Source organism: Pagrus major, chromosome 22, assembly GCF_040436345.1.
Source record: "Pagrus major chromosome 22, Pma_NU_1.0".
Taxonomy (NCBI): domain Eukaryota; kingdom Metazoa; phylum Chordata; class Actinopteri; order Spariformes; family Sparidae; genus Pagrus; species Pagrus major.
The window spans coordinates 23011773-23022158 of record NC_133236.1 but is presented as its reverse complement, the minus strand read 5'-3'; the positions used below and the strand labels follow the sequence as shown (position 1 = coordinate 23022158).

General features: G+C 43.5%; 2 protein-coding genes across 4 annotated transcripts; one reads left to right on the top strand and one right to left on the bottom strand.

Annotated features, from left to right (window-relative positions):
* Positions 1-378: 378 nt before the first annotated feature.
* On the bottom strand, positions 379-5792 carry LOC141018458 (alpha-N-acetylgalactosaminidase-like). 2 transcript variants are annotated; one of them, XM_073493442.1, is made up of 9 exons: positions 5640-5792; positions 5052-5208; positions 4184-4324; positions 3639-3850; positions 3455-3549; positions 3151-3312; positions 2565-2762; positions 2322-2462; positions 379-1013 (listed from the first exon to the last, which is right to left on the bottom strand). In XM_073493442.1, the coding sequence occupies exons 2-9, from the start codon at positions 5204-5206 to the stop codon at positions 813-815; spliced, it is 1305 nt and encodes a 434-aa protein (XP_073349543.1). In that variant the 5' UTR covers positions 5207-5208; positions 5640-5792; the 3' UTR covers positions 379-812. The 2 variants fall into 2 exon arrangements, with proteins under 2 accessions (XP_073349543.1, XP_073349542.1); XM_073493441.1 differs by having other exon boundaries at positions 5052-5231; positions 5640-5762.
* Positions 5793-6828: 1036 nt separating this feature from the next.
* LOC141017894 (uncharacterized) lies at positions 6829-10040 on the top strand. Of its 2 annotated transcripts, none has more exons than XM_073492689.1 (2): positions 6829-6883; positions 8416-10040. In XM_073492689.1, the coding sequence occupies exons 1-2, from the start codon at positions 6865-6867 to the stop codon at positions 9798-9800; spliced, it is 1404 nt and encodes a 467-aa protein (XP_073348790.1). In that variant the 5' UTR covers positions 6829-6864; the 3' UTR covers positions 9801-10040. The 2 variants fall into 2 exon arrangements, with proteins under 2 accessions (XP_073348790.1, XP_073348792.1); XM_073492691.1 differs by lacking the exon at positions 6829-6883 and adding an exon at positions 6998-7272.
* Positions 10041-10386: the final 346 nt, after the last annotated feature.

Below are 10386 nucleotides of genomic sequence, written 5' to 3'. Positions count from 1 at the left end.
GACATTTTATGTTTCGCTTCCTCGTTTTAACTTCTCCTCAGACTCCTTGTTTCGCTCGACTGTCCAGTGTTTGTTCTGTAATATTGTCTTCCTGAATTTCTGGCTTATGCTCGTCTGTGAAAGCACTATGTAAACTCTGTTTTAAAGGTGCTATATGAAAAAAGTTGTATTATTTATAATTAATTTGATCAAAATGAAACACAAACATTTGTTTTTAGATTGAAAAGTGAACCTGAAATTATTTATTTCAGTGCGGACACAAAAAAAAACACGTTTCACTGAATCATTTCTTATAAAAACAAGGATTCGTCAGTCGCAGTTTGTAAACACAACATTCAAAGTTAGCCCCTCCTCCCGGCTTTTAATTACACACATTCATAACAATTATCCTTTACTGAAAGCACACTTTGAATATATACATCATTCAGAAAAAAAACTAGCATGGCAGCGTTGTCAGCATTATCATCCTTCCTTGGAACAGCTTCAGACTGTCCTGCTTCCTTAAAAGAAATATTTCAATAAGAGAAGTGAAAACTGAGCTGTAGAGCTGATGTTGAGTCCCAAATCACTGCTTTTCTGTTCTGAACCCGTTCACTTGATTAATATTGATGCTACAAGTGCAGAATTTGAGAGAATCTAAAATTAGTGATAAACGTCTGTCCCTGAGCTTCTTTTAAGAAAACACACATCAGAACTATTCATCGGCACTTCATGGTGAAGTAAAATCCTTCGAGCATCCGATCGTCTTGTACGTTATCGCTTCGTGACGAGCCACTTCACCGAGGCCGAATCGGAGTTCAATCGGTGGGCGGTCAGAGGAAGACACGAGGAACGGCGTTTTCATCGTCCTCGTGGGCAGATCGCTGGAACTCAAAGCCTCTATAGAACTGACGCAGGTTCAGTTTGGCGGGCGCAGAGACGTACCACATGACCACACCGGTGGGGTTCACCGACACCACGAAGTCAGTGGAGTCCTTCAGCGTCATGGTCCTGTCAGTGAAGACGTCATAGATCTGAGGGAGAGTGAAGAAGAAGAAGAAGAAGAAGTGAGGATTCTCATGCCATGTTCATGCATTTATCATGCAGCAGGTATCATGTACGTCAGCACAGGTTCCCAGGTTACGTAGTTTTTGAATCATACTGTAGTTACATGATACAACATGAGATGTGATGTAATGATCGGGTATGTCGCTGTAATCAAGTCGTTAAAGTTCGTATTGATGACATGTTTATGTAAACAAATCAATTTTTAGTAATAATACATCTATGGAGGTTGTAGAAAGGTGCAGATTCAAAGTAAAAGTAATCTATTTTCCTTAAAAACAATTTAGGATTGTGAATTTACATTTTTTATAATGTTTGTCAGGTCCAAAATGAATGTTTTATGAGTTTATCAGCCAATAGAATGACGCCGTTGCTAACAGTTAACGTTAGCTACATTTGCCAGTTAGCTTTTGCAACGTTGGCTAACATTTGCAACCTAACAGTGGTGTTGTAACTTGAATGCAATAGAAGGGGGAGATGGGATGCCTAGTTTAGTGGCTGAATGTTATCAATAACACCTTTAAGTAAGTCAGCAAGAGTGATATTGGCACCATGTAAATATTTAACGGCAGGGTTGTCAGAGACAGCGGTGGAAACAGAACATTTATAGATAAGAAGTGATAAAAGGAAAGGCAAAGGCAGACTGAAGATGAGTCACAGCCTGAAGCATATGAAATTATGTGACTTTAATAAAAAATGACATGAAGGTAATGATTAAAAAGAATAATACCATTTATTTAAGATCTACATGTTGATGGAGATGGAGAGTTCTCCATGTAAAATTATAACCAAGCCAAGAGTGCAGCATTATCTCGACCTCGCCAGTATCACGTGCTTTTGAGAGGTTAACTTCCCGCCATGAATTGAAACTGCAGCTCGTGTTGCGGTCCTTCTGTGGCTGCAGTGACGACAGAGTGGTGTAACCCGATCTGAACACGATCAAGTCTGCTACTATTTTTAGGCAGACGGTCATAATATGGATAATCAAAATAGTATTTACAGCAAGATGACCAGGGAAGGACTGAAGAAACCCCACTTACCTAAAACAAGCTTTATACTGTTTGAAAGAAGGCGTGGGCCTATCGGGTTTGTGTGTATTCCTTCATGTTCAGTGCAGTGAAATTATCAACAGAAGGCCAAAGGCAGTACAGTATAATGTGAGCCAGATGTGCAATTAGCGTACAGGGCTGAATTTATTCTGTCCATATCGTCGAGACAGGATCGACCAGACATGACACATGATCTCCCTGAATCTAGAAGACTTTTAAAAGGCATACCTTGTAGCTGCCGAAGGTGTAGTTGAGTTTGCCGAGGTTGGTCTGGTAGCGATAGGGCATGTCACTGCGCCGACTGAAGAACACCAGAGCACTGGCGTTGTTCGACAGGGGGCGCCAGAACACTTCAATGCCACTTTTCTCCTGAGAGGGACGCGCAAGGAAGATGTGAATGACGCATATAATAAAAAAAAATAATCAAAAAGTTCATGTTGAGCATTTTTCAAGGAGCTGCAAGTGTTTCACCTTTACGATGCGTCTTCCCTGGATGCCCATGGGGTCCTGGTTGATGCTGATGGCCATCTTGTTCTGCAGGATGACGCGAGCCCCGCTGCTGATGGTGCGCAGGTCGTTGGACATGAATAAAGGAGCGGCCATTATCGCCCACAGAGCCATCTGAGAACGAGACTGGTCCATGCTGAGGCCAAAGTCACCGATGACCAGCTGTGGAGGTTAAAAGTCACACGATCAAGGAAGACGAAATGAGACTTTAATTTCAAGAAAGGAACGTCTGTTTTTTCTGTATTTAGGCAATCAAAGTGAGTTCTTGTATGACTCGAGGGTCCTCAAACTAGCCTATGAATGTCTGAATTACATTTTCATCCCTAAACTATATTACATTTTATAACTTGATAACTGCTTGCTTATCTGTCAGTAAACAGGTCCAATCATAAAAACACAAAAGTGCCCTCTTGGATGCCCGTACAGTAGATAAGACATCATAAAGTGCCCTGTACGGTGCTGTAGTACTCAAACCTCCTGAGTCCGTCACTCTTCAGCCATATGCAAAAGTTTTATATGCAAAAAAATACACAGCGTCAGTTACACGGACCATATCAGGGTCGTTCCACTTTCCAGGCCCAGCTGCAGGTGTCAGGACATCCTGGTTCCCAAAGAACCAGTCAATAACGTTCAGGACACTGTCCCAAGAGTCCTGGATGTCGCCGTAGTTGCGCCACAGGTTGCAGATCTGGCCCAGCAGAGTGTAGTTAACCTGAAAACAGAAATGAGTTTCACATTAAACTAAACGTAATACTCTCAACAGTGGACGCCAACGCAAAAAAATACATTTTCATTGACATTACATGTGTAAATAAGTCGTGCCTAAAGCTTCATGTAGATGATATAAAGTATACCTTGGGTGGCAGGCCGCCCTGGTAGGCGGGCCAGCTGCAGGAGTAGCCGATGGGTCGGCCCGTAGCGTTCAAAGCCTTCGACATGAGAGGGTAACCTGTCCACCAGAGGCACAAGAGTCAAACAAGAGTCAGATCAGCAACATCTCAATAACCACTGTGTAAAAGTCACTTCTCCTCTTCTTACCCTGCTCCTGCTCTGTGGCATTAGAATAACAGCCGTCAAATTTTAACATATCCACCTCCCACTCCGCGAAGGTCTGAGCGTCTATCTTGATCTTGTCCAGCGGGGTGCCGGGGTAGCCCCCGCAGGTGAACGTGCCCATGTCCCCGTAGATCCCCAGCTTGAGGCCCCTGTCGTGCATGTAGCGCGACAGTTTAGGGATGCCTCCTGGGAACCTGAAGAAGAGTGAGGGAAGAAATATAAAGAAATACCCCCAGCAGCTTTAATCTTACACAGTATGTATGCACTCAAACAGTGAAGGTCCGAGTCTGAAAAGCCTGTGTTCACTTCCACCTTCCAGGGAGCTCGTATTTATGCTGATGCTGCATTTGATTGTACATACACAGCACACTACTAAAAGTTACTGACTCCTGTCTTTTGATTGTCATATGATTGCATGATGGTCACACTGCAATCACGCTGTTTAACATTTTTATTGACTTGGAGGCAGAGACAGCTCTGAGTTAGTGTGGGTCTATGTGAGCGTTCAGTTTACACTGCTCCATTACCTTTTAGGGTCAGCCTGCAGACGCCCCTTCGCGTCTCTCTCCTTGGAGGACCAGCAGTCGTCTATGTTCACGTAGACGTATCCAAGTTCCCTCCAGCCGTCCTCTGCGAGCCTGTCGGCCATGTCGATGAACAGATTCTCACTGGAAGAAGGACAGAAATGTCTCATTAGAAGGTGCAATGAAGAGCCAATAGACAGCAGGGCAGTTTTAAAAAAGGCTGAAACGCGACACTGACACATATTTACGACCTGTGAATAAAGTCTCACTTCCTGTGTGCGTGTTGTGATCCTTCCTTGTGGTAGCCAGGCTGCGGCACGTGAGTTACATGATAGGAGCTACTAAAGGGCTCTAACATGTCTCTTCTTGACAAGCAACTAATTAGATGGGTACATAACTTTACAGGCGTCACTAGGTATGATAGCTAATTAGCTGTTACAGATATTATTCATTTGTTTTGCGAATGTTGGAATCGCTCGATGTAGCCGCATGTTGTAAATAGCACTGACGCGTATGAGCAACAGTTGCTTAATTACAAATGTTCACTGTCTTTTAGCTCTGATTTTGGTCTCCACCAGGGAACTACCCGGCTCGTTAGCACTATGTTCACTAGCATGTAGCTAACTGTGTCTGTCAGCCGGCTAAAAAATGAGCTGGAACTCGCTATGAATCTCTGTGAAGGTGAGGTGACCTGCAGATTCAGGTGTTAGCTCTCATCACTGCAAGAGTCACTCTGGTGAAACATGTCTGACGATCACATCTTACATTAAACAAGCCTGATTCAGACCCTGAATTGGAAAAGTTAGATACTGAAAAGGGTTTTCTTCCCAGTTGTGACATCACATAAAGGGCCAGTTTAAAAAACACTTGCCTGATGCAGTTCTTGGGGTCGTTCTCGCAGTCGATGTCACAGCGGAAACGCTCCCACGCCAGCCAGCCCATGGGGGGGGTCCTCATCACTCCGTTGTCGAGGGCCAGGGTGCCCACAGAGAGCGCAGAGGCCAACAGGAGCACCGCCAAATGCATTCCTGCAGAGGAAAACACCTGTACGCTGAATGAAGATGTCGGTTACTGACAGGCGTCTCTCACACCTGCATACACCTCATGAGCCTCACATGACTGGGTGTGACAGTAACCTGCTGGGTGACCTCTGACATCCTAGTTTCATTGTGTCAGCTGACTAAATCCAAACCCAGCACTTGTTATTACAGAGGGCAGACACTTCCTACACCATGGTGGCACATAGAAAACGTGCATTACCAGAAATGCATCATGAAATACTTAAAACCTTTTACTAAACTGTAGCTTTTATAATACAAACAGCAGAATATTTGACAAAACAAATTAACATTATCCTAAAAATAAAAAGGGAATTCAAAATAGTTTCTTTTGGGTGTTTGACAGCCAATGTTTACAAGCATAGTCCACATCATATACAAGGTGAAATAAACTTACTTACTTGAAATCAGTGAGCGCTTCTCACCGCGACGAGGAAGAGGAAGGAGGCTCGAGTCTCCTCAGCTCTGCTCTTATTTTCACTTTTATATAAAACCCCCGTGACGGACTCGTCCTCTGACTGACTGTTGAGCCACAAGCCGAGCAGCTCTTGTATGGAGGAGAGGCGGCAGTCACGTGACAGAGGTGCTCAGTCAGCTGACCGGAGAACCGGAAGCTCCTATTGGACGGACGACACGGGCCGCGTCCCATTATTTATTTGTTGTACTCGCCTCAGCTTGTTTCCTCGAGTCGCCACTTTCCCTACTTTAACTTTCTGTTGCAACAAGTGACAGAGAGCTAGCAGTAGCATACACATGGTCTTAAAAAAGATATTGTGTGACCGCTATCTGATAAGGCACCATTTATAAAGCTCTGTGGTGTTTTACATCAATTCAACTTTATTTATAGTCTATAGCAGTTTTCATGCATGCAGCCCAAAGACAAGAACAGAGAGCAGTAAATAAAAAAGTTTAAAGTAGAAAATTGCAACAATGAAGCAATAAAGCAATAACAACAGTAAAGAAATAAAAACATTACAAAATTAAAATTAGATAAAAGCCACAAAAGAAATAAAACATAAGGGATAGAAATATTAAAAACACAAACAATTAGTTGTTGTGTTTTTGTTAGGATCCTACGAGACAAGGAGACTGGCTGCAGAGGAACCGAGGGGCCTGCTGGTACATATCTAAAAGGCATGTAGTGGTTTATAAATCATTTACTAAACAGTTAAAAGGCATTAATAAGAACACATTTAGTTGCCAGATTGTGAGAAATCCTCCTGCATGACACTTTGCTTCTCGTTTTTCTCAAGACTAGTTCTTTAAGACGACCTCTGACATCTCTATCGCTACGACAGTATCAACAAAATGACACAATGAGAATGAAAAGCTAATCATCTTGAATGTAGACTCTGTGGCAGATGTGTTGTATTAGCTCACTTTGAATAGTATGTGTGTGTTTCCTGTTTGATCCCAGAGGAGCTCTGACATGATGCAGAGTGCAGCAGAGTCCAGCAGGAGGGGCACTAAGACTGGAAAACATCAAGCTGCAGACGCTTTTAACCTGTTCATTATACCCTATCCTGGCCAGGGATGAGGAAATGAATGTTTTTTTTCTGGTTCCTTCTTCCTGCTGTGACATCACACAGGAAGAGGTGGAGCCTAGAGCTCGAAGCACAAGGAGCCATGGCAGAAACAAGCCTGGGTAAGATCACTTCAGAAACACACAGCACAGAGAGCTAAACTTAATATTTTCAGCATTATATCAGGAATCCATGCAGCTGCCTTCATGTGTGGAACAGAGGATTTCAGAGTTTGTATCTGAACAGGATCCAAAAGCTGCAGCCTCGTCACAGAGTTGCTGTTGTGATGCCTGAATGTAACCAGAGCACAGACAGAGCATATGTAATGTTTCTGCAGAGTATTAGCTGCACTGACAGGCGGCTGTAGGCAGTGAGACGGTCTGTTTGAAATGTTTGTTGTTCTTTCGTAGTTCAGACAGACTTCCTGGTTTTGAGTTTCAGCATGGACTGACTCAAGTGGTTTCATTTTCCTCTTAAAGCGACAGCAGCAGTTCAGAGAGTGTGGAAAACAGTAAGTGGTGGAAGAAATCCTCGGATGCTTTCCTCGAGTAGAGGTATCAATACCACAAGGTGAAAGTACTTAATTACAAGTAGAAGACCTGCTTTTAAAATATAACTTATAAAAGTAAAGATTTATTCTGCAAATATACTTCAATACCAGACATAAATGTATACATACATGCAGATGACGTCTGTCAGAGTTTTACACTGTAACACTACATATGTTATTGGATTATTATTACTACTTTAACATATAAGTAGCAGTTTAATGTGGCAGGTGGAGATGGAGCTCATTTTAAGTACTTTATATACTGTTGCGTAGTTTGATCTATAACAAGACATCATATCTTTTGTTAAAACATTTTTTTTTAAATGTGCAGGCATAAGGAAATAAAATAGTTCAAGTGAAAACAGTGAACATTTTTGATAAAATAGTAATAAAGAACAAAAAAAGACTACCTCAAGTATTAAAGTTAAACATACTACAAGGAACTTTTAACTGATTATGAAACAATCTCAATTTGATACTAATTGTCTATATGATCACCATAAACGAATGAGGCCATCAGCCTGAGTGCTGAGGATTAATTGAGGAGTACGGCACAAAACAAAGTTTACTTTATTTTACGCTTTTGTCCACAGGGGGCGCCAGAATCAACATAAAAAAGTTCCTTGTAGCGGCTTTGAATAAATAAAATAATACTGTATAACAAGCTCCTAAAATACTGTCCTACATTTCCCATAATGCACCTCTGTACCATCTCTTGTCACATTTCTGGTGCTTACGCATCTGGGGAAAGCCCATATCCTTCAAACGCCATGCAACAGTTTGTAACACAGTAGAGGAGCCATCTCTCTCCCTAATCTTTCTACTGTCAACTTGCAAATAAAGACATAAAATGCCTCAAAAGTACTTTGAGAATATTGTCGTTTCCAAGCTCAAGCCAGGATAACCATGATGACATCATCAGATGTATTTTCTCAAACTTAAGAAAGTTTCCTCCAGAGCTGCAGTGGACATCATATAGCTGTTTCTCAGCCCAGTGGTCCTCCAAAATATGAGAAAACTGAACAGAACTCAAATGTTACTTTCATCCAGTGAGAGAAAATATTTCTACTGGACTTACATTATCATGTCTTTACCCCCTCCCAGGTGTTTCTGGTGTGGTGAGGACGATCCTACAAAGTGCAGCGGCGGGTTTTGCTTTCGGAGAAGCTGCATTATTTGCCATCGAGCCCACACTGGTCAAGGATGACGTCCTGCTGAGCGTTGCGACTCTGGCCGCTGGCCGAGCCGGTTCCACCGGTGTCGGGGTGGTGACGGCGTGCCTCGTGTTCACCTCGGTGCTCCTTTCTCTGGGAAGCGGTTTCCTCCTCGCTGCCATGGCGATGAAGCTGTGGACCAAAGTTGGAGTGAGGCTGCCGTGGTTAGTGGAGGCCACAGCGGGAGCCTCTGTTGTGGTGGGTGCTGTCACTACTGGGGTGTTAGCGGGCATCCTTCCATCGTGGATCTGCCTTGCAGCGCAAGCCATTCTGGTCCTTGCAGTCTACTCGTACACTAATATTAACGACATGACCACGGCTCTGTTAATCATCTTCACCACTCTCTACCTCAGTGTCCTGTATGGAAGAATGGGCGCAATAGTTGGACTCTTCGTCGTTGGTTTCACCATCTCTCTGCTTTGTGGCCTTCGAAAGGCTCTGACAGAGAGGATGGCACAGAGACCAAAAACAGAGTGCGGACTTTTACAGAGGATATTCTTCTACTCTGTTGTTGTGGGGATAATGGGATTTTCAGTAGGCTTAGGGGCCGGTGAGGCAGGAGACGGCTGTGAAGCAGAGGTGGTTCTGATGTTTGAGTCGGTCGTCTGGGTGGCGTTTCTGTCTGCAGGCCTGCTAGGAGCTGGCTTGGGAACAGTGGCCATGGTCGGGCTGGGGCCGGAGCTAGCTGGAAAGGTCGCCGCGGGAGCTGCTGTAATGTCATCAGTCGCCCTGAGAGCCATTCTGCACATGAGCACTTCTCTTGGGGCCCGGAGCAGCATGGGGGGAGCGCTAGGAGCAGCTACAGCTGCGGGGGTGTCACTCGGAGCTGCGAGCGTTGCAGCTAAACAGGCATTCGGGTCTAGAAATTCAGCTTTAGCAGTTTTAGCTTCAGTTGTTGTTGGTGCAATCTTGGCAATGCGAGGTTTAGCGCTGAGATCAATTCTGCCAACCACATCAGAACTTATAACTATCACCCTTGTTGCAGTGGGGGCATTTGTCCTGGGTGCACCAAAGAGCCCGTTCCACACTCAGGTGAATCTACAAAGGGGCCTCCTCACGGGGCCACAGCTAATTATAGGAATCGGCATGGAGACGGTCACCGCGGCAGCAGCACCTATCGGAGCCGGGGCACTTGGGGCTGCGGCGTTGGGTACCGCGGCTCTGGGGAGACTGGGGACTGTGGGAGTACTTGTGGCTATTGTGTTGGCACTGGGAAGTACTCTTAGTGGCATGATTGGAAAATCACCACCGACGACAAGAGAACACGAAGACTGATCGAGTTTACATCTGGTGTGTGCATGTATGTGTGTGTTAGCAGATGTTTTTGCATGATTGCAAATCTACATGAAAAATAATCATTTTGTTTCAATTAAAGCTCAAATTTAGACGAATATGTTTTTTGTTTTGTTTTTCAGAAAAAGCACATTTCCTTGTTGAACAAAACTGGCAATCATGTCATGAACATGTATTATTGTGGCTTCCATGTTGAATTAAATGATAATTATTTTTAACTAAGCCTGTGTGTCTGTGTGTATATTTAGTTAAAGGTGCACTATGCAGTTTTGAAGAAGAAATCCAAACTCTGAATTTTAATATTTACAATATCAATGAGGTAATAATACAAACAGAACTGAATAAACAAGCTGTTCTCAGAGGAAAATAAGGTCCCCAGAACTGTGTGAAGCTAGAAAGGTGGCAGGGTCCGCCACATATAAACAAAGTAAAACAGTATGAAATTGTGTTGTCCTTTAAGGTCAATTTGTTTATTCAGTTTATTCAGTCATGAAAACAAAGAGAGTTTGTTCATTTAATTTGTTCAGGCATAAAAAAACAGACAATGAAGCTCTTTCTCTTCTGAATA